Source organism: Manis javanica, chromosome 10 (assembly GCF_040802235.1).
Source record: "Manis javanica isolate MJ-LG chromosome 10, MJ_LKY, whole genome shotgun sequence".
NCBI classification, from domain to species: Eukaryota; Metazoa; Chordata; class Mammalia; order Pholidota; family Manidae; genus Manis; species Manis javanica.
Window position 1 is genome coordinate 111,863,836 of NC_133165.1, and position 25,183 is coordinate 111,889,018.

A 25,183-nucleotide genomic window follows, 5' to 3' on the forward strand; every position below is an offset into this window, starting at 1 on the left:
TGTCTGCACTCAATTGATTTTTGACAAGGGTGCCAAGACCATTCAACAGGGAAAAAATAAGTCTTTTCAACAAATGGTGCTAATACAATTTGATGTCCATGACAAAAAATAAGATTGGAACCTTACCCCCACTATATGCAAAAATTAGCTAAAAAGTTATAAAAAATGTAAGGCAAGTATATTGAAGACCTAAATATAAGAGCCAAAACAATAAAACTCTTGGAAGAAAACATAGACGTAAATCTTTGTGACCTTAGATTTGGAAATGGATTATTAGATATGACACAAAAACATAAGCATCAAAAGAAAATACATGTAAATTGGACTAGATGAAAATTAAAAACTTCAGTGCTTCAAAGGACATTATCAAAAAAATGAAAACACAATCCACAAAATGAGAGAAAAATTTGGAAATCATGTATCTGTTAAGGGACATGAACCCAGAATATATAAATATATAAATAATGTAGAATGCAATCCAGAACATTTAAAGGATATATAACCCAATAAGAAGATGAAAAAATTCAACTTAAAAAAATCAGCAAAATATCTGAATGGACATTTCTCCCAAGAAGATATACAAATGGCCAATAAACACAGATAAAGAAACTTGACATTAGTCATCAGGGAAATACAAATTGAAATCACTGTAAGATGTAACTGTATATCTAGTAGGATAATCAAGAAGTCAGATAATAAGTGGTAGCAAGGATATGAAGAAATTGGAACCCTCAGACATCGTCAGTGGGAATGTATAATGGTACAGCTGCTTTGCAAAACAATCTGGCAGTTCTCAAATGATTAAAAATAGCTACCATATGACTAAGCAATTCCACTCCTAGGTATGTAGCTAAGAAAAATGAAAACACATGTCTACACAAAAACTTGTATATGAAAGTTCATAGCAGCATTATTAATAATAGCCAAAGTGTGGAAACCCAAATGTCTACCAGCTGATGAATGGATAAACATAATGTTGTAGATCTAAAATTGAAATATCATCCAGCCATGAAAAGGAATATTTGCTATAAATTCAATGAACCTTGAAAATATTATGCCAATTTAAAGAAGCCTGTCACAAAAGTCCACATATTATATGATTCCATTCATATGGAAGTCTAGAATTGGAAAATCTGATACAAAAATTAATGGTTTCTTAGGGATAGGAAGTAGGAAAATGGGAGATGAGAGAATGAGTCTAAAGAGCACGAGTTTCTTTTTGAGGTGATGAAACTATTCTAAAACTGACTGAGGTGATGGCTGCACACATCTGTTTATATACTAAAAGCCACTGAATTATATAGTTTAAATGGGTGAATTATATGGTTTGTGTGAATTGTATCTCAATAAAGCTATTTTAAAAGGCAGCAGCACCACTAAGGATAAGCCCATAAACAAAAAATAGGAAGGAAAAAAAAAAGAATAGAAAAATGCTAGTTTAACTAACTTTAGATTTTAATCCCTTAGTCAGTGGCACTATATTGCATTCTAGCGCTTTTCTATCTTTGCTTGCCTGTACGCTCTCCTGCTCTGACGCTCTTACCTTCCTCATTTCAGTACATGCATACTCTGTATGAATATTCTCTCCTCCTCTCTTACATGGATGCTGGTAACTAAAATATCTGTTTAAGTATGTTAGATGAATATGCTCCCTACATTATGTTCTACAGCACTTGTCTGTGCCTCAAATCATCTTACTGGTTTATATGCTCATTGTCTGTCTCCCTCCATTGTCTTGTTCAGTGTATACCTATTGCTTAGCAAAGTGGCTGGCCATTGGCAGATGCTCAAAAATTATTTGTTGACTTCTTGATTAGCAAAATATTTTTGGTACAAGGCAACAATGCTTAATAAGCACCATTGTTAAGTCTCACTGGTAGATAACAGAGACACGAAAATTAAGCCTGCCCTTTCAGGAACAGGAGTGATGGATGAACGAGTGAGTAACAACATGATTTGGTAAGAACGATACCAGTATTCTTGTTTTAATGGCATAGCATTAGCATTTTTCCTGCTTTCAGTCTCCTAAGCTTATGCATTTATTTCTCAGCTCCCTTCTGCCTGGATACATACCACACTTCATTCAGATCAGACTAAGATAGGAGTATATGTATCATTTGTATTTAATGTGGTGAAATTACTAAGGTATTAAGTTTTAGGGAAGCCACGTCTTACTTTTTCTCAAAATACATAGTGTTAGAAGGACTACAACTTTAGGTACTCTGGTTTAGACAAAACCAAAGTTAACACTATACTCCATGTCCCTCAATATACACACTCCATGGACAAATATTTAGAGTACTCGTGATAGTGCCCAGGCATAGTAGTGGTGATGAGGATTCTCAGCTCTTCATCTATTGAGGGATGAAGTAAGTAAAAAGAGAAATACAACTTCATGCCAAAGGGACTTTAGGGTGCTCTACCCAGGGTATTACTTTCCAAAACTACCAAAGAAATAAAAATCCAACAGAGACCTTTGTGTCAGGGACATCCTTACCCAAGCTTGACACTCAAATGAGGGGACTGTTTTTTTTTAACATGGGCATTAGTGCATAACTCATACCTTGGAGAAAGATGTGAGGGCTCACAGACTTGAAAGAAGTTGAATTCCTGGTAATAGGTTGACCAAATAGAGAATCCAATCTATTTTCATTGCCTGCATACTGAATCTACCTTCCATTTTTGATAAAAGAGAAATAGTGCTGGTAAGTTTTTGAACTTATTTGCTAAGTTGCTTATTAAACTAAGCAATCAAAACCACCCAGTGACTATAATACATTCAATTCTAACTTTAGGTCTTTTGGCATATTATACCCCTCAAGTCTTCCCTTGAGAATAATAGGCTCACTTCTAGGAAGATAACATGGTTGTGGGAAAGGATGGAATTTGAGTCAGAAGACCTCTGTTTAAGTCCTACTCTGTTACTGGCTGTGTAACATAAATGAATAATTTAACCATTCCAAACCTGTCTCTATACCTGTAAATGAAAATATCATCTGCCCTAATTCATCTCAGAGGTATGAAGTAAGTACTAAGATAGTAGATGCCAGATTGTTAGAAAACTAAAGCAATATATAATGATTATTATTCTTATCTGTATGCCAGGGCTTAGCCAAGTGCCTGGTACAAATGTACTCAATAAATGTTTGCAAAATAAATTAGTATCTCAAGTGCTCCCAGAGCACAGATCCATGAAAGCTCTAGTTGGCTACAATTTAGCAGCCCCAATAGTTACATTTTTTTCAAGTGATGTTGAAAGATTTACTTGTTTATAACCCAATCACTTGTTTAGTCTTGATTTGAATTGATATTTAAATTCATGGGTTGTCAAAATGCCTTTTACTTTTGTTGATTTTTAATCATTTTTATGCCTATCTGCACTTCCACCAGATGGTGAATAGAAACCAGAGAGTAGTTCAATTGTGGATCAGTCAATTTTGCAAGTTTTTATAAGTGTCAACAAAGACCAGTGAAGATGTGGATGCTACTGGCCAAAAACTGTGTCCTTTGTTTCTCTGACTTCAATTTCTATTGATATTGAGAGTAACTGGCTTTATTATCTGACTAAGAGATTATAAATTATGGAGAACAAATTAAGAATTCAGGCATATGCTTGAAGAAATGAAGTGGAAGAGTAATTTCAGCAAAATACTACTTACTCCATTTTTTGCTTTTACAGATTAAAAGGGTGCCTCAAGGTAGTGCTCCACCAAGTCCAAGCCACACTTCCTATTCATAGGTGCTCACTGAGTCTAAAAATGCTTCTTTTTTAAATTTAATTGGGAACAAATTTCACTATGCATCTCTTGACAGCAGTGATTTAGAATGAAAATAATAGGAGGCTGAGGCTGACTGCAATGCCCTCTGGTGGCCTAAGGTTTCTCCACATCTGCAAATGAAAAATAAGAAGCACACAAAAAAGCCATTTTCTATCAAATAGGAGATTTTTTTATAAAATAAAAAGTCAACAAAATAAATTATAAAAGTCTTCTATGGTTTTCATAACCATCACAATCATAAAGCATTTCTACAAAGGCACCCAATGTAACCTCTCCTTCATGGTAATTCACAAAAGGATTACTAACAAGTCCCTGCTCTCTAGAATTTGACATCTAACATAGGCGAGGGAGCTAAGAAGTGAACTTGGAAACAAAGCTGGAAGGGGAGAAGTGTATAAAGCGCACAGGCTTTGGAGCTTTTGCAGGAAGACTAAATAATATACAAAAGTATCTAGCACGGCAATTGGTGCATAGTTAGGTGCTCAATAAATGGTAGCTTGTTATTATTATACTTTAGTATGTGATATTTCATGATCTCAGCTACCTGCTGGAAGAAATCTAATTTTTAGCTCTAACTCCTAAAATACTTACTTTTGATAATCCTCATTTAACTATGTAGTTCATAGGACTTGTTCAGAGAATTAAAAGAAAAAGCACGTAAAGTCCAGGCCCCTCATCTTACTACACTGATGGACAGTGACTGCAAAGGGTGTGGGTGGGGACTTGATAATATGGGTAAATGTAGTAACCACATTGCTTTTTCATGTGAAACTTTCATAAGAGTGTATATCAATAATACCTTTATAAAAGATTAAAAGAAAAAAAAAAAGTCCAGGCCCTGGTGTACACTTCTTCGCGATCACACTCGAGTGGGGCTCTTCTGCGGCTTGCCAAAGCAGAGATGAAGAGAGAAATGAAGCATTTACATAATCCAGTGTGACAAGGAACATAAAGGAATAGACAGGATGAAGGTTAAATTTAATACACATAATGCCACAGTAGGCATACCTTTTGACCCAATAACTGGATTCTTGGAAATTTTTCTTAAAGAGATTATCAGGGAAGTATAAAAAGATGCATATATTAAGAATTTTATAATTATATTATTTCTAAAGGCAAAAAATGGGAAACAATCTATCAATAAGAGTTCAACTAAATAATACATTCACACCATGCAATTCTATGAAGTAACTAAAATTATGACATATCAACATTATATTTGAAATGAAAATTCACAAAATTACACATAGTTTGATCTCATTAAAAAAAACCTCTATAAAGATAGCTAAGTATGTATACAATTAAATCTGAAAATAGATAGCCTGAAATATTAGCAGTGATTTCTAGGCAGTAGGAATATAGGTATATATTTCTACACACATATGTATAGGAATGTATCTTTATTCTCTTTATTCTTTTCTGTATTTTCTGTAATTTTTACAATGACTGTATTATTTTTATAAGAAAAAACAAGAGTTACAGGAAAAACTTTAAGCCAAAATAGAAAGTACAGGTATCTCCAAGCAGTACAAGCCAGTAAAAGATTATTGGATAGAATATCAAGAGGTTTGAATTCATTTTCGACTCCTAATCCTTTGCTTTGTGACCTGATTCATATCTGTGTCTCAATTTCCCCATCTATACAGAATAAAAGTAATTAAAATAAATCTCACAATAGAGAAGGAAATGAAAATGTTAGAAAAAAATTTGCAAATGTCACACCTATAAACTAGCTGTAAATTAAAAAAGAAATAAAGAGGACTTACTCTATTTTAAAATTTCCCTTAAGTCTTCACTGTATTTATGACTTTTAATATACTAACAAACACATGCTAAAGTACTCCAGAGTTTTAGCCTCTACTAGGCTCTGCAATATTTTCCAAGTAAACAGTTCCTTATTGATCAAGATAAAGTGCCAAGTCTAGACATTAACAGAGATTCACAGTTAAGCCTAAACTGCTCTTGCTGGCAGAACATTCCTATTACGTCTAATTTTCAAAGTAGTTTAAAATTAGATTTTAAACATGCAGAGTACAGGGAATGTATCTTCTCTCTTTGGATCCAAGTCTAACTGTAGATAAAACCGGTAAGTAGGACGGGTCCTGATCACCTCTTCCCTCCTGCTCAGGCCAACATGTACTCAACGCAAGAGATCTAGGTTTTGGATCTAACTCAAACCAGTGTACAAATAATGAAGCATCATCCTCTTTCTACTTTGCAAGGTCCTCTACTTACTACTTGGTGTGTTCTTGATCCAAATGTTGCTTTCTGATCACTTAGACCAAGAGAGAGTTGGGCTGGGCCCCTCCATACTTCCAAAGCAACCCCCATTTATGTTTCTTATCAGAACTTACCAGGGGTAGAATTCTAAGTTGTTTTTGTCCGATTCCCATGCTGAACAATGAACTACATGAGGGCAAGAGTGAGTACTATGCATCTGGATAATCCCAGCAATTATAGTGCTTGGATATGGTAAACAAAAAGGACTTCTTTAAGAAATGGAATGTTATTCCCAAATTGCAATTTAATAAGGCCTTCCATACAATGCCCACGTAGGGAATCATCTCCATGGCTGGCCAACTACTCTGCCAATGGGATCTACAGAAACTAAAGCAAAACAAAAATGAAGTACACACGAAAGAATTAGATAATGATATCACTAAGGTAGACAATTTTGGTGACTAATTAAAGCAAAGAAATAATGAATCTTTAAAGTTTAAAAGAGCCAGCTGACTAGTAAAATATACTTCAAAAAAGTGTCAATTAATTAAGGAAATCTGAAAAATGGTAATCAGTAACCAAGAAAACACCAGAGTGCAAGAGTTCTAAAAACATGTAAACTCTTAATTACCAGTATTGATTGGAGAAAGGTCAGTACTGTCTTTAGCCAAAAACAGTTATGAAACAAATGAGTGCCTACCGTGACCTAACTAGAAAGACTCATTTCCTGCCCTGAAAGAACTCCGTATTGAGGGGAACACAGAGATACAGATGGACTACTGCAATTCAAAATACAAAGTAGTAGGTATGATGATAGACATATGCCTAAAATATTGCAGGAACACAAAGGTCTTTAGGGATGGGTGGGTGGGAGGGAGCAAAATCTCAGAAAGGCTCCCAGGAAGAGCTGACGCCTGATCTGAGCCAGAATTTACCAAGAAAGGTAGAAAGAGATTCTTGACCTTATAGAAATGAAAGCATAAACACAGGCACTAAGGCAAGGAACAGCACGGATTCAAGGAGCCATCCTTGGATAGGAGCCACAGGTTTCTCTTGAGCCTTGTGACTTCACATTCCAGTACAGATAGTCCGTTACAGAAATAATCATACATCTTCGATTATACGACCCTCTAGGTTGTAAAAGAGAAGTCTTTTAAGGACATCTGAGGGATGTAGTGTAGCAGAATAGAAAGTTCTAGAGTCAGCCTAAATTTTAAATCCTGACCCCCTTTTGTTAGGTACGTGGCCATATACATCCCTCTTGAAGCCTCAACTACCTCATTTGTTAACGGGGATGAATCTTATATATTTAGAGTTATTACAAGGATATCAAGATGTACGTAAATCAACTATGCCTGGCATTTAGTAGGCACTCAATGTATGGAAGTTTTATTACCCATTCTCATTAGTTCCAAACTGAGTTTTCCTTTCCTTTCCATGTCATTACAGATTGGACCTCAGTTGATAGGTTCCACAGTTCACTGCCCAGTTTATGTACCTGTCACACATTTTTGGACATGTATTCTTTGAATACTGGGCTAGGTATCAGTGCCGTGACCCTCCCTCCTCCAGACCCACATATCCATCTCCTAATTTCTTTTTCACTTTCTGTCTTTAAATTGTAATTTTCTTGTCTTCTCTCACCCAGGCATGGAGAACTTTTTTTCTTGTCCCTTATGTCTCACTGAATATACTTTTCAGGGGCTACCAGTATTCCCCACAAACTAGCATTAACCCAAGGTCCTTTCATTTCTATAATGGTAAAATATTATCTCAATATATTCTATAATGTTATAATATATCTCAATATAAAACCCCTGCAGAGTCACAACCAGCTATGTTTACTATTACTACAAACATAAATATCCTATAAATGAGCTTTCATGTATATTTGGTATTCTGGTGACATTCAACACTGCCAGGTAAGTAATTCACCTGCCCAGAGGGAGGGCTCTCCTTAGATGGGTGGCATTGACTCCATGAAGTCACTATTCTTTTCCAAGAGCCAAGATGAGACACTACTTCAGCCATGTGACTTCAACTTCTGTTACTGAACCAGCTGATATTTTACTGATCAACTTGTAAACATTTGGGGGCTTAATTTGAATACTCAATAAAACATAAAATTACTAGATTTGGCTTCTCTTCTGAGGAGATAACACTGAAAGGTTCCCAGAATTGTTCACAATTAAAACAAATGCCCCAAAGTAAAACCTAGTTGATTTTCTTGGTTCAAACAGCATTCAGCTGATGGATATTTTGATAGATGCTAACTAGACTTATTGTAGTGATCAATTAGCAATATATACATATATTGAATCATTATGTTGTACATATAAAATATGTTAGATGTCAATTATATCTTAATACAAAAAACCCCAGCATTTATTAAGCACATATAAAGGTCATGTACTATGCCAGTCATGGGCTATTCATCTGTCCAATAGAAATGATTACTTCACAAGGCTGTTTTGAGGATTAAAGAATCCTCAGATTAAAAAATCTGTTGGACAGATGAGGACATAAACTCAGAAAAGTGAGGAGGCTTGTCTGTGGCCATAAGGCTGTTAAATGATAGAATGAAAATCTGAACCTAGGTCTGGCTCAAAATTCAGAGTGGTTTCTACTGAACCATAGTTATATTGTTCAAACTGCCACATCCCTCATCAATAATAATATTATAATAGTTGTTGCTAACATTTATCTAGGTCTTCTCATGTGGCAAGCACTGTGCTAAGCAATTTATGTATACAATCTCATTTAATCCTCACAATTACCCTGGGAAGTAGGTTTATCATCATCTCCATTTCACAGATGAGGAAACTGAATTTTACCCAAGTTCAGTAATTGCTTTGTTCCTATAGCTAATAAGGAATAGGGTTGAACTGGGGTCTAATTCTAGTACCCATTGTTTCCATTATTACTTAGACTGCAGGAAACCCAACACTAGTCTTGGCTCCAACCAACCAGGCAAGTCATTTGATATTTCTGTCTCAATTTCCTTGTTAATTAAATGGGGGATATTGTTACTTGTCCCTACCTATTTCACAAAGATATTGGGATTATAAAATAGGAAAGTGTACAAGCTTTAAGAAGGGAAATTGACTATATAAATCTATGCACTGGTCACAAGTTTCACTTAGATCTTCCCTCTTCCACTATCATAAAGGGATTTAGCTGACCTCATTAGCTCTCAAACGTCCTCTGAAGTGGTAGCAAGTATTATTATCTACACTTATCAAAAAGCTAAAGCACGAGGAGATGATGTCATCTGCTAGTTAGTGGCAGAGCTGGGAATAAAACTGACGATCTGAACTCCCACTACTCATGTTCTTATGGTAAATCCTATTTATGCATTTCAAACTTAATTGCAAAATAGATGGGGTAGAAATATTAGTATCTACTTCAAAACACAGATTAAATACTTACAGAAATTAAATTTGCTACTGCAGTGACACTAACATAATCTCTAAGGCTCTTACTCTCACATTCTAAAGAAACTGCACAAAGAATCAGAAGGAAAAATTTTCCATTTCCGTGGTATAGACTTTAGCTCTTTAGTTTTCTCAAATAACTTATTAATCAAGGATTACAAAACTGGGTGAGTCATTACCTAGCTTCAGCTAGTGAGCCTGTAAGCTTCCAGAGGGGGCATAAAACCTCAATATTAAATTGTTCCCTCATAAAGTGAGAAAAAAGCAGCATCAGATACGTTCTCACATCAAAACACCTAATTTAACTATGTAATCTGACTTGGCAATTATTCTAACACACCAACCCATAATACCCTGAGCTCAAAATTCAAGTTCCAAAGTGAACTGCATAATTAAAACAACAAAAGTGCACACAGCACCTTTATGATCATTCTTCTCCTATACAAAAACCAAAATCAGTTTTGTACCTCCCACCCAAGTCCCATCACACACACACAAAACTTAAAGTAAAATAAAAAGTAGTAGTGGGGCCAATTCTCTATCTTCAACAGGGCACAGGTGTTCAGTCTAGTGCCCAGATTATTGGCTGCTCCTAATCCTTGTTTTCTAGAACACGAGAATCTTTCAATTATTATTAGTTTGATAATCATGTATGTTGACATTACCACAGAGACCAGAGGAAATAAGAGAAATTTCTATTCTTGAAACAGAACTATATTTTGGAGTGAGAGAAACTTCATTATTATTACTCTGTCTGACTCTGATTGAGTTAGACTTAAGTGAAAACTTGTCACTTTGTTATAGGGACAAAAACTAAGTCACAGGAACCCAAAGAGCTGTTCTACGAATGTCAAGAGAGTTTGCTTCTTGAGTAGCTTGAGATCTGAAGCTACTCCTAACTTCTTCATAGAAGTCCTACCACCCGTGCCACATGCTCTGAGGTGAAAGTAAATGATGACACAGGATGCCTCATTTTTTCAGAGGTTGTTTTAGTACATCAGTCTATCTTCCCTTTGAGAAAAGTCTTTGTCTTAGCTTCTGTAATGAAACCAATCAGACCTCTGTTGTGTCAGGGGCTCTAAGGTCTCAAACTTTAATGTGCATATGAATCACCTGGGGATCTTGTTAAAATGCAGTATATGATTCAGAAGGTCTGCGACTGCATGTGCAATGAGCCCCCAGGTAATGCCAGTGCCCCTGCTGGGTGTAACACACTTTGAGCAGCAGGGCTCTACAGAATGTTTCCAAATAGAAATAATCTCAACCGAATGTTAATTCTGAAAATACAGAGCCTCCACCAAGTCTGTAAAGGGAGATAGTATTTCAGAGCCTAAACAAGGTATGCGCTCCTTCTCCCTTTTCTGTGATTTTTACCAGCTGGTTGTAAACCTAATGTAATACCTTAATCAAGGGCAACTTTTAAGAAGGTCTTTTGAGCTTACAATTTATTAGGGCTTAGACTTGATTGGAGCTTGTATAGATGAACATAAAACTTAAAGCCTGTATAATGAAAGGGTTGATTAAAAATAAATAATTTTTAATTATGTCAAATACTAATGAATAAGTGATGTTTACAAATAGTTTATACCAAGATTAAGACATACAAAAGTATATGAGGAGAATCACAGGGTATTAAATTTGTCCTAGAAGCTGAGGGAGGGTGCGGAGAAAGGGAACAGCTGGAAGTGGAAGAGTTTAACTGGAAAAGATTACACCCGGGAGCGATAGCCCATTCCCCTTAAGAAAACCAGTAAACCTCCACAAACTTTCATTTTTTTAGGTTTTCAATGTTTCTTTTCATATGACCATTAGTTCAACCTCCCCCACAAAATTCTAACCACCATCATAAAAATTAAGTTGGCAATAGGTCCAGCTGGCTACATTCCCCATTTACCCTTAGATGTTTTTCAAGCAAATAAGGATAAAATTCACGGTGGAAGTAGCGAGAGTAAGGGGATAATCACTTCTCTTTGCACAGAAGGAGCCCCATCTCGAGCACTGTTCTGTCTGCCACGTTAGGTGTCTCAGTGCTTGCGTGCACTCTTCAGCCCCATAACCGTGAAGGTAGCCGCCGTCAGTTTCTCATAAACAAGGAACATGAGTGCAGCAGTAAGGACTGTCTGCAGCAGTTTGGCTTCAAGGCCTTTGTAGAGTCCCATTATTCCAAAACGCCTGAAGGGACAGAGGTTTGAAAAAAAAAAGTTTTCTTTATTAGAGTCAATTCCTGCATCAAAGAAACATGCTACTGTAGTCTCTGCTTACCTGTGGGGCATATGTTCCAAGAACCCCAGTGGATGCCTGAAACCACGGATAGTACCCAACACTATATACTGTTTTTTCCTACACAGACATGCCTATAATAAAGTTTAATTTACAAATTAGGCACAGAAAGAGATTGACAATAACAATAAAATAGAAAAACTATAGCAATTTACTGTAATAGAAGTCATGTGAATGTGGTATCTCCCTCAGAACATCTTATTGTACTGCACTCAGCTTTCTTGTGATGATGTGAGGTGATAAAATGCCTATGACGACAGGAAGCAGGTGAGTGATGCAGGCACTGTGATACAGCGTTAGGTTAAGCTACTCTTTGCATCATCATCGTCATCATCGTTATGATAACAATCGTTACTACTCTTTCTATACCCCCCTCCTTGCTCACTCTGACTACTGCCCTGTATCTGCTTCTCTCTGTCTACCAGAGAGAGGTCGAGGGAATGCCACTGATGGAAACACCACTCAGGCAGAGTAGTCTCTCTATTAAATCACTGGAGCATTCCCTTTCGAAAGTTCTGCATGTTTGTTGAGTAACAAAGAATAAGGGCTTGAGCTTTTCCATAATGTCCCCACATGTTGTCATACGCACTAAGCCCCTAAAATGCAAGGTGAGCATAGAACACAAGGGAGAGGTTGGTAGGCTGCTACTGCCAAGGCAGTAGCACAAATGCAGCAAATCCAGTCCTCCCTGGAAAAGACGGCTGTTGCAAGAGGACAGAATGTGAAGCCTGCACAAAGCTCACTTTATTCGTTGGTGAAGAAGATAGAGAACATTCCGAAGACTCCCCAGTGTTCTGTTTTCTGGATTTAGTCTGTGACGTCCAAACTAGGGAAGAAGAAAATAAAAATAATTACTATTTATTACTGCTTTATCTTGATTTCTCCTGCAGAAATTATCTTGGAGCAATGTCTTACAGCATGTGGTAATAAAAATACCACATTAGTATGGAGATTTCATTAATAATAATAATATTTCATTCATAAGGAGTATTTTTTCAATGAAACAAGCATGAGAATTTCCATTTTTCAAGGACCTCTGGGGAAAATTCTATCTCAAAAGAAAGTAAACATGCCCACAATGGAGATTTAGATACCGATGGCCTGGCTTAACTTCCAGTTCTTTAAGAAGTTCTAATAAACACTAACCAATTAGGACCACTGCAGTCTACATTCTTCACATTATATGTTTACAATATAAGTGTCAAATACATTTAACTGGATACTATTGAATTCCTTTATATTAAATACCAATTTTAAATCCGTATATTAGTAAAAATCCTTTTAGCACAAGGTAATTTTTTTAACTGAAGTAACTATCATCCCCATTCTGTCCATCAGTAAGTCCTCTGAATGTTTTCTCTGCATCTTCTCTCTACTGTTACTGCCTTAGTCTAGGCTACCATCACTTCTCACTTGTATTGGTCTCCTACCTGGTTGCCCCTCTTCGTTTCTCTGAGCCTTCAGACCAATTTGCCACAGTAATCTCAAATTGCAAAATCACACCTTAGTTTAAATCCTCTCAAAGGCTTTCCACTGCAGTAAGAGTAAAATCTAGAATCCTCACCTACAGCCTACCTTGCTGCATTTCTAATCACATTCCTAGGCACCCTCCCACCATAGTGGCCTCCAATCTGTTCCTAGGAGTCACCAAGCTCTTGGCACACCATACTCCCTCCCCCTAGACTGCTCCTCACATGGCTGGGTGTGCTTAATGAAGATTTCAATGAGTGAATAGCCGAATGAAAAAAGCAGAAATTTGAAAGTGCTTCAGAAAAACTAAACATTAATACCTTCTGAATGAACTAAAGGAATCAACCTCTGCTTTTGCAAAGAATAATACCTAAGCAAATCAACTAGAATGAGAAGGAAGCGAACTTACACATTTCTAAAGTCCTTAAAGAATCTTCCTTCATTTTTGGGTTTTCTGAGACTCTACATTACCTAGGAAATTGCAAATCTAAACTTTATTCCAAATCAAATGGGAACCCAACTGAGAGCCAGCCTGGTTAGGAAAATATCAAACAAATGGAAAAATAGATAGTGAATGTTTATTGCTATATTAACATTGCCTTAAACCGAGGAACCATGTATTTTAGAAAGCTGTTTGACCACATGCAGGGAGAACCCCAGGACTCACCCTCAGAATTGACTGTACTGTCTGCATGGGATAGGTGACTGTGGTAGCAATTGCCTTGGCTACTGCACCAATGATGAACACATCCACAGAAGAAAGCTGGCAAGAAAAGAAAGAACCAACTACATCAATCCAAACAAGAAAGTGTCAGAGATTTTTATTTGCTGCTTTCAAAATCAGGAGTTACCTTCATTCGTTTCTTTAAAAGCTGCCGTTTTAAACCTTCATAGAACATGAACTGGATGGCAGGATTGAAGACCAACAGCAAGGAAGGAAACGTGCCATTCCATAAAGCCAAGATTCCTTCATCTCGAATGATTTGGTGAAAAGCATCTAAGAAAGAAATCAAGGACTTTTGATGACAATCCCCTAACTAGAGAAGACAACATGAATTCTGTTCAGATGTACCCAGAACACAAACCACACTTGGTTCTATCCAGGTTTCCTTCTTGCAGTGATATTTTCGGGACAAATTCATCAGTTAACTACTTTCCGATAATCATCAGACACTGGCAGTCACCAAGTTATTGAGAAACCACCTTCAATCACTGGCAATTCTTCCTGACAATCCGGGGTTAGAATGTTAAGTTTTCCTAAGTGATGACTTCCACTCCCGGGAACTCTGTGTCACAGAGAACTGTGAACTGGTACTTTTGTGTTTCACGACAAAGTCCAGTACAACAAAAGATAAGATACTTCCCTAGAGTCCAATAAATAGGATTCAACTTCTAATAAAACAATTTTTCTCATTACAAAGATGGAAACATGAGAAAAGGGAATCTGGCAATGTAGTACTAGTAAGCTCAAAAATATCAGGTGCTACCTAGTATCTTTGTCCAAAGATAACCCTAGGAAAAAAACATAGACTGTTCTTTAGAAATATTCACCCCTTCCCACCTACACTCCATGGGAACAGTACATTTCTCTAGCCCTTGTCCTTGGGCTAGGCCATGGGATGTACTTTAGCTAAGAGGATGTTAGCAGACAAGATGCAAACAGGGGCTTGAAATATGCTGTACAATGGGGCATGTCCACCTGTGCTTCTGCCACGACCAAGAGAAGAATAAGCTCAGGTTGGTCCCAGGAAAAGGATGAGAGACATGTGGAGCCAAGACTCCCAGACTGGCTCAGCCTAGATGAGTCAAATCCTTGTCAACCCATAGACACGTCAGCTGAGCAGATTCTTACTGTTAGGCATTGAGATCTGAGGTTGTCTGAGATGTGGCAGTACCATGGTAATAAACTCCAGAAAAGAAACCTCTTATATAGGAATTCATGCAGGAGACACTTACCAATAATTCCTTTGTAGTTGGTTGGTACAATGTCTTCATTCCTAAATTTTGCCCCCTGCAGCTTCAGTCTGGTGTTTACCACCCAGAGTGGAGTTGTCAGCAACACATTCACCACTCCTTTAAAAAGAAAGAGGGAGAGACAAAGGAAAAGCAAAATGTAACCTTTAAAGCTTTGTGGTCTTATATTAATATAGCAATGTTCTGTTTATACTCCTGCCACTGACCTACTAGGAGACCTGAGGTAAGTGTCTCTCTGTGACAGGATACACAACATAAGCCACTACTGTTAGAAGCAATTCGGAAGCCTTGATGACAGCAAAATGGCTGGCAGCAGTACATCTTCACACGAGAAGAGTAATGAGTTTCCTCATTTGTATAAAAGGAGGCAAACTATTTGTCAACTTGCATAGCATCCAAAGTAGCAATTCTGATGTAGTTTTAATAGCTTTAAGAGAGGGGAAGTGGCTGTTGATCACAGGCTAAGCCCACAACATTACCACATTAAACACAATTTATAACTCTCATGTAGGTGGTTCACATGGTTTTAGGTGAGTATGGATCTGGTACAAAGGGTGAGAGGTGGGAGAAAGTGGTGACATTTGAAAGTGCTTCAACAGGGACAAGAGGCCCCTAGAAGAGTTCCTCATCATGTAGAGATTAGGATAGGCAGGCAGTGAGCAGTAGTTATGGACTGTCACAAAACATGAGGCAGCTTCACAAGAACTGTGATCCTTACAGGTTTAAGGATGGGGATCTTGGCCCCCAAGGTTGCCTCAGAGTGGAACAATACAATGAGCCAGGTGCTTCTTTTTTTGAAAACACATGATCCCAATTTAACACCATCTTGAGAGATTAAAATATTCACCATTCCTGAAATGATTAAAACAAACAAACAAACCAGATAGAGTTGTAACAAAGTGCCTGACACATTGTATATACTTTCTATTTCTTAAATAAATACTGAACCAATGAGCCAATGACCACGCTTGGCAAACAACCATACACTGGCTCTAGCAGTGCTCTGAGGAACCAAGAGGCATAATCTCAAGGAAGAGAAATCTTTTCTAAAGGTCATTTAAGCATAATAGAAGAAAGAATGTTTTGATTTAAGGAATCTCAAAACATACTATACAGAAAACACAATCTAACCAGGGTAAGCTTGGTGAGACAGCCAAGAATTCGAATTCTGTTTTTTCATTTGTTGCATACAGGGTATTTTGTTACCTATCTCTTTGGAGCATTATGAGAACACATTTCTCAAAATAAAAGACATCAAATAAGTTTATGAATTGTATTTGTTATATTTTTATAGTCACATAACACCAAGGAGTCATCTTCAGTTATGACCCAATATAATTCATATATTGTCACTTGAGGCATTGATCATAATCTGACAAAGTCTTAGCTGGAGACTCATTCAGTCTCATTTTTAAAAAGAGCCAGTGCCTACGAGGTGGAGATAGAAGAACATTAATACATCCATTTGCCCAGACTTCATGATGTGCTCTCCTGTTTAATGCAATGCACACATCACTTAACAGAAAAATCAATAGCCAGAAAAATCAGACTAGCAAGTGCTAGTGAGCAGTCTAGTGCACTTTTTTTAAGATGAAGAGGAGATCTCAGAGCCAGAAATCACAAGCTTCCATGGATACTGTAGACAGGTATGGTATACATACCTCTCTAAACAAATGAAATAGGTAGCTCATCATACAAATTTTTTAGAAACAAAAATTCCCTTCATGTTCTATTCAAGAGGTAGGCACATACAAAACCCTTCAGAGGCAATGCAGCTAAGATTAAAATTTTAAAGTTATTTAAAATTTTGCTTTCACATTTCCATTATTAACATGAGCAGAAGGCTGAGAGGATTCAAGGATACTCTCAAGTACAAAAATGCACTACATCATTTAAAGAAGAGAACATAAAGTCCTCATAAAAACATTTTGTATTTCAAAGCTTTTTATCTGAGGAATTCAAGTACTTTGTTCATCCTTTATGCCAAAATAAATGAAGAGGTTTTAATCACTACAATTTTATGAGTTCTGGGAAGAGTTCTGGGAATAGACACTCAAAGTATTTGTGGATTCAAAACTTTACTTAAAACTTCTGACTTATATAATCAAGCAAAGGACAGAATTCCACGAAAGAAAAACAAGCTACAAACAGTCATGATGAGCAACTCCAATTCTTACTAATGCACCACGGATATGGCTGAAGGATAAAGAATGTTGCTTATTTATGAGCCTGTGTAGAAAATTCTTCTAGTTCCAAGCTGTGACAACTGTCACACATCTACAGCTCTAAGATGGGCATACCAATACTTTACCTGTTTCATGACAGAAGATTGTTTTTCTACCAATTCAAATAATTCTACTTTCTTTTTTTGGTAAAAATCATTTACAAGGAAAAAACCAAAATTAAGAGATGAAGAACAGTAACTGAACACATGCACTAACATTTTTCATTGATTCAATAGATAATTGCAACATAGCTATTTGCTTCTGAAATCTTGAAAACAGATAGTTTTAACAGTAGTGAGTCTCCTTTATTAAGGAGAGAAAACAGACATGAGGATGCTAACTAGGTACGCATTTCTGGGAAGTATGCATAATGACCACTGATAGAAGGAAATGGCAGATCAAGGCTAGAATCTAACCATTTGGCTCCTTACAAAGGAATGCAATTTGATACACAACAAGAACAAAATGCCTTACCAGATTTAAGGCTGAAGGGCAAGAAATGACCTGTCACAACAATTATAACACCATTCGGCATTCAAAAACAGTTACTGGTAAAAACCCGTTTCATGAAAATGGCATTTATCTTCTTCATTTAAGTTATCTGTAAGTTCTGTTCCCAAATCCTTCCTCAGGGTATCAAGCTATATGACTTTTTTCTGTAAAAGTACAGTAAGTAATAATAAATTTCTAAGTTTCAAGCAGAATTTGAGGAACAATAATACTGCTTTTAGCTCTCCTTGGAAATAATGAAACTCATTTCTATAGTGATTATAATACAACGAGAGGACTCACAGCAGGAAGAGAAAAGGCTGTTCTAATTATTTTAAGAATGCCTAAGTATGCCGAGAGAGGACCTATCATCAGGGAATCTGGCAACTACAAAGGACTGTAAAATTCATTTGCCCTTGGATCTCTCAGGTGTGACACTACTGACATTTGGGCTGGAAATTGTTTGGGGTGAGGGAATACAGACTGTGTAGGATGTTTAGCCATTTCCCTGGCCTCCACCCACTAGATGCCAGTAGCACCTCCAGTTGTGACAACCAGAAATGTCTCCAGACATGGCCAGATGTTCTCATGGGTCAAATCAGTCTCAGTTGAGAACCACTGATCTAATCCAGTCACTAGGTGATTATTCACTTTATTTGGTAAGTCTCAAAAGGCAGAAATTTACACTCACCCCAATGGCCTATTTTGTCCAAGAGCTGTTAGAAATTTTATTTTTATTGCTATTAAATCCACTTTCTTAAAGCAACTAGAAACATAAGAAATTAGCTAGCAGACGTTTTTTACCTGAGGTATGATTTAGCGATTCTGAAATGGCTTTACGTATACTTTCAGATAAGCAAATGTACCATGATCCTGGCCCAATTCCTTTCGGTAATACATAACAAGTACAGTCCCTCTTCCACAAGCCATTCATCCACGGTCTGGTCATCAAATATATATTGTGTGTCTAATATGTGATAAGCCCTGTTATACATGCTGATTCTAGAGCAGTAAATAAAAAAGAAAATCCCTGTCCTAGTGAAATCTACATTTCAATGGTATGTTAGAAGACAAAGGTTAAAGAGAAAATTTAAGCAGAGAAAGAGGCTAGAGGTATTGGGGGTAGGGACACTATTTTATTTTTTCAAAGAACCAACTATTGGTTTCATTGATTTTTTTCTATTGCTTTATTCTTCTCAATTTTATTTATTTCTTCTCTGATCTTTATTATGTCCCTCCTTCTGCTGACTTTATGCCTTATTTGTTCTTCTTTTTCCAATTTTGATAATTGTGACTTTAGACTATTCATTTGGGATTGTTCATCTTTAAATATGCCTGGATTGCTATATACTTTCCTCTTAAAACTGCTTTTGCTGCATCCCATAGATGTTGGGGCTTTGTGTGTTGTTGTTGTAATTTGTTTCCATATATTGCTTGATCTTTATTTTAATTTGGTTGTTGATCCATTGATTATTTAGTAGCATGTTGTTAAGCTTCCATGTGTTTGTGAGCCCTTTTGCTTTCTTTGTACAATTTAGTTCTGCTTTTATACCTTTGTGGTCTGAGAAGTTGGTTGGTAGGATTTCAATCTTTTTGAATTTACTAAGGCTCTTTTTGTGGCCTAGTATGTGGTCTATTCTGGAGAATGTTCCATGTGCACTTGAGAAGAATGTGTATCCTGCTGCTTTTGGGTGTAGAGTTCTATAGATGTCTATTAGGTCCATCTGTTCTAGTGTGTTGTTCAGTGCCTCTGTGTCCTTACTTATTTTCTGTCTGGTGGATCTGTCCTTTGGAGTGAGTAGTGTGTTGAAGTCTCCTAGAATGAATGCATTGTATTCTATTTCCTCCTTTAATTCTGTTAGTATTTGTTTCACATATGTTAGTGCTCCTGTATTGGGTGCCCATATATTTATAAAGGTTATATCCTCTTGTTGGACTGACCCCTTTATCCTTATGTAGTGTCCTTTTTTATCTCGTTACTTTCTTTAGTTTGAAGTCTATTTTGTCTGATACTAGTACTGCAACACCTGCTTTTTCCTCCCTCTTGTTTGCATGAAATATCTTTTTCCATCCCTTGACTTTTAGTCTGTGCATGTCTTTGGGTTTGAGGTGAGTCTCTTGTAAGCAGCATATAGATGGGTCTTGCTTTTTTATCCATTCTATTACACTGTGTCTTTTGATTGGTGCATTCAGTCCATTTACATTTAGGGTGATTACTGAAAGGTATGTACTTATTGCCATTGCAGGCTTTGAATTTGTGGTTACCAAAGGTTCAAGGTTAGTTTCTTTACTATCTAACCGTTTAACTTTAACTTACTTATTATGCAATTATAAACAGAGTCTGATTATTTCTCTCCCTTCTTATTCTGCCTCCTCCACTCTTTATATGATTGGTATTTTATTCTGTACTCAAGTGTTTCCCTTGACTGCTTTTGTGGACAGCTGGTTTTATTTTTTGTCTTTAGTTAGTATTTGGTTGGTCTGCTTTCTTTGCTGTGATTTTATTTTCTCTGGTGACATCTATTTAGCCTTAGGAGTGCTCCCATCTAGAACAGTCCCTCTAAAATACCCTGTAGAGGTGGTTTGTGGGAGGCAAATTCCCTCAACTTTCGCTTGTCTGGGAATTGTTTAATCCCTCCTTCATATTTAAATGATAATCGTGCTGGATACAGTATCCTTGGTTCAAGGCCCTTCTGTTTCATTGCATTAAATATATCATGCCATTCTCTTCTGGCCTGTAAGGTTTCTGTTGAGAAGTTTGATGATAGCCTGATGGGTTTTCCTTTGTAGGTAACCTTTTTTCTCTCTCTGGCTGCCTTTAGTACTCTATCCTTGTCCTTCATCTTTGCCATTTTAATTATTATGTCTTGGTGTTGTCCTCCTTGGGTCCCTTCTGTTGGGATTTCTGTGGGCTGAGAGACTATTTCCTCCCCCAATTTGGGGAAGTTTTCAGCAATTATTTCTTCAAATATACTTTCATCCCTTTCTCTCTCTCTTCTTCTGGTATCCCTATAATGTGGATATTGTTCCATTTGGATTGGTCACACAGTTCTCTTAATATTCTTTCATTCCTGCAGATCCTTTTATCTCTCTCTGCATCAGCTTCTCTGCGTTGCTGTTCTCTGATTTCTATTCCATTAACGGTCTCTTGCACCTCGTCCATTCTGCTTTTAAGTCCTTCCAGAGATTGTTTTATTTCTGTATTCTCCCTCCCAACTTTATCCCTTAGCTCTTGCATATTTCTCTGCAGGTCCATCAGCATGGTTATGACCTTTATTTTGAATTCTTTTTCAGGAAGATTGGTTAAATCTATCTCCCCAGGTTCCCTCTCAGGGATGTCTGGGTTATTCTTGTCTGTATCAAATTCTTCTGCCTTTTCATGGCAATAGACGTAGTCATAGGCAGTTGGCATGTGTGTCAGCTGGGAGAATAAAGTCCCTTCCTGCTTGCCTGTTGCCTTCCCTTCCTTTGAGAACAGCAACCCTCAGTGGCTTGTGCTGGGCAGCTGTGCACCGATGGGGTCTCTGAGTCTGGCCTGGGAGGCTGTGGAGGAGGCTCTGTGCGGCTGCTGTGGGCATGGCCGGTCTCAGGCTGCTGATCCACTATGACGGGGCCGCACCGGAGGAGGAACAGGCAGGAGGCTGTTTATCAATGTGAGGGGCCTCAGAACTGCATTGCCGCCCAGGGGTTTAGGGCGCCTGGAGTTCCCTGGGTTTCCCAGCTGCTGGGCTGAGTGTGCCAGGATGTTTCCGTCCAGCTGTGAGGCTCCTGTCCCTTTAAGACTTTCAAAAATTACTCACGTTTCTTTTCTCCCGGGGTGCTGGCTGTGGGAACCTGCTTGCAGGTTTTACTGCTGCGTTTCCCTAGTATCCAGCACCCCACACACTGTGTGTCTGTGCTCCCGGTGCAGATGACTAGGGCTGGGTATTTAGCAGTCCTGGGCTCCCACTCCCTCCCCGCTCCAACTCCTCTCCTCCCCCTGGGGAGCTGGGGTGGGGGGTGCACTCAGGTCCCGCAGGGCTGCGGCTTGTATCTTACCCCCTTTGTGAGGCACTGGTTTCTCGCAGGTGTAGATGTAGCCTGGCTATTGTACTGTATCTTCTGGTCTCTCTTTTAGGAATAGTTGTATTTGTTGTATTTTCAAAAATATATATGGTTTTGGGAAGAGATTTCTGCTGCCTTACTCATGCCACCATCTTGGCTCCTCGGGACACTATTTTAGACACTGTGGCCATTTAGGGAAAGACCTTAAAGAAGGCGGGGGAGTGAACCATGCAGTTAGCAGCCAGAGGACAGAGTAGGCACAATGGCCCTGAGGCAGAAGCATGCCAGGAGTGTTCCCAGGGCAGAAGAGGCCAGTGTGGCTGCGGCAGGATAACAGGAGGGCCGGGCCACACAGGGCTTTGTCACACAAGGCAAGGGCTTTGGCTTTCACTCAGAATGAAACAGAAAGGAACCAGAGGGCTCCGAACAGAAACGCAATATGCTCTCGTGTATGTTTTGACGTGATCACAGTGACTGCTGCGTTGAATACAGACTGAAGGGGGAGAAGGACGCAGGTCTTCAGTTAGGAAGCTCTGATGGTAATCCGGGCACGACTTGATGGGGTTTGGATTCAGGTGCTGGTGGAGGCAAGTGGTTGAATTCTGGATACCATATGGAGAAAGAGGCAACAGAATTTGCTTATAAACTGGAGATGGGGTCAGAGAGAGAGAGAGGATAAATTCAAGATTTTTGGTAGGGCAACTAGAAGACTGGAATTGCCACTTAGTAAAATGGAGATTACAGGAGGCACAGTCCTTTAAATGTAATTCATTTGTTCAACATTTAATCAGCACATTCTATGTATTAGGCACTGTGTTAAAACAGTGGGGATATAGAACAAAAGGTAATCTCTGCCTTTAAGGGGTTCACTGTCTAGTAAAAAATAAAGACAAATATGCAAGCTATTATTATACAGTAGAGCAGGCACTTAGACAGAGGTATATACCCTGTTATTAAACAGAGGATGGGCACCTAACCTAGAATGAAACCTGGGGGTGGGGGATAAACAAAATGGGGAAGACTCCCTAAGAGGAGGTAATTTGAACTGAAAATAAAAGGAAGAATAGGAATTAGTAAAATGAAAAGAGCAGTAAGACTGTTTCAGATAGGCAATAAAATATACAGAATATTTTAGACAAACAGTAGAAGTACAAGAGTGGAGTTACTGAATGGCTTGGTACAGTCAAAGAATCACGGCTTGCAAGAGAGAATGGAACAGTAATCCAGAGAGAAAAGCATCATCACAATGGATCTTGGACATTAGGCTCTTACCCTGTAGATACATATACAGTGTACCGTGCGGGCCTCATATGCTGGGGGCACCATGACTTTACGCTATAAGCAAGCAGCAGACATTGAAGGGTTTGAAGCCAAATCAGAAAATACAAACAGGCTTAGGTTTCAGAATAGCAGTTTAAAACCACCTCTCTGACAAGACATGTACACAGATGATGCTCACAAATAACACAGACCCCATCAGCTCTCTGCTGATGCAATTGCAATTCCACCCTTTTTTCACACACTCAAGAAAACTTCAATTTTTTCAATGAATGTGAGGGATTATAAGTGAATCAGATGTTATTAACTAGCTTCACATAATGGACATACCAGATAAACCTGTGTTCTTCTTTCCCTTCATTAAGAAATACTGACAGATGCCCACATGACACTGAATACCTGTGGTCAGCAGGCTATGATCTGGTATGCCCATGCTTGTCTACTTCCATCCCACAGGGTTTTAGGCTTACTAAGAGTTAATTATGTCTTTTATCAAACCTATTTATGTCAGTTGTATCTGTTATGATAGGCAAAAGCATCATGGGTATGGGTTAAGTAAGAAAAAAAAGCACAAAACTCCTATCAGTGAACCAATATGCCTTATGTACTAGTCTAACTGTGTTACATATGGGGTACTTTACTGTATATAAATTGTGTTAGCATTAGAAAAGAAATGAACATAGTGAGAGAAAACAACAAGGGCTGGTGTGTATCTGGTGGAAAATTATAAGTCTGATGGAGCAAATAAACAGTTATGAGACATTAAAAAGGATAAGATTTCATTGTGTATTTCATGAATGAGTTGTTTCATGAGTTAGTCCCTGACAGTGAGTCATATGAGTTAACCCCTGACAGTGAGTCATAACCTTTTAAATGAAATATAAAATGTGTTAAAATCAAGGTGTTACAAATACTTGATCTCAAGTACTAAAGATCATACTAGAGTGCCATTTATTTCAATTATGTAAAAAAAGGTTTCTTCCATAACAGGATAACCTTGGATCTATTTGATTTTTTTTTCAAGTGAACAAACCCTAAATTTGAGTTCTTTGAGTTATGACACTGTTTGAAATCTATTCTTCTAGAAAAGCTACTTGAGTAAGACTATGCAAAGCGGGTTAGTGAGGAAGACCTCAGTGGCGAGGAGATCAGAATAGAGCAATGGTTCAGGTGAGAGATGATGGCACTTGGTTTTGGGAAATGGCTATGGATACAGAGAAGAGGGAATGGATCCAAGAGATATTTAGAGACAGACCGACAATTTGTGGTGACCAAGCAGACGTGAAGGGTGAGACAGCATCCTCTATCAGGACTCCCAGATTTCTATTCTGAGTTATTTACCTACTATTAATGAACTATTCATTTGTTTCCTCAGAGAATGAAATTTTGTGTGTTATAGTCTGTGTGAAGAGTGGCAAGGGGTAGAATGTGAAGGGGTCAAAAGGTACAAACTTCCAGTTCTAAGTAAGTCCTGGGGGTGTATTGTATAACATGGTAACTATAATTAATGATACTGGATTGCATATTTGAAAGTTGCTAAAAGAGTAGGCCTTCAAAGTTCTCACCACAAGAAAAAAAAGTTTGTAACTATATAGGGTGATGGATGTTAACTAAATTTATTAGGATGATCATTTCACAATACATACAAATGCTGAACCATTATGTTGTATACCTGAAACTAATAATATAATAAGTCATTTGTATTACAATTAAGAAAGAAAAAGTTGATCCAAGTAAATTTAATTAAACTCAGCCTAAAACTATTACCTAGAAGAAAGGCTCAGAGACCAAACCAAACACAGGTGAAGAGGAGAACTTTGGGGACCTGAATATTCCTGGCCTGACAACTACTTTTCACTCAAATAATTTTAATTTCAAATGGACTTTTACATTATTTGATTATGTGGTTCCCAAATTAGTAATTTTTCAAAGAATATATCAAAAAGTGATTCCACAAAATACTAACACTAAACATGCAACATTTAAATTG

The 25,183-nt window shown here is 37.7% G+C and overlaps 1 protein-coding gene across 3 annotated transcripts in view; it reads right to left on the reverse strand.

The window, feature by feature from the left end:
- Window positions 1-3,925: 3,925 nt before the first annotated feature.
- Window positions 3,926-25,183, reverse strand: part of SLC25A17 (solute carrier family 25 member 17) — a 51,019-nt gene continuing 29,761 nt past the window's right edge. For all 3 annotated transcript variants that reach the window (XM_037006898.2, XM_073213917.1, XM_073213918.1), the window contains 5 exons: window positions 15,140-15,256; window positions 14,035-14,180; window positions 13,851-13,946; window positions 12,457-12,539; window positions 3,926-11,605 (listed from right to left, as the gene is read on the reverse strand). In XM_037006898.2, coding sequence (XP_036862793.1) covers window positions 11,458-11,605; window positions 12,457-12,539; window positions 13,851-13,946; window positions 14,035-14,180; window positions 15,140-15,256 — 590 coding nt within the window. In that variant the 3' untranslated portion in view covers window positions 3,926-11,457. The remainder of the gene's footprint in view (window positions 11,606-12,456; window positions 12,540-13,850; window positions 13,947-14,034; window positions 14,181-15,139; window positions 15,257-25,183) is intronic.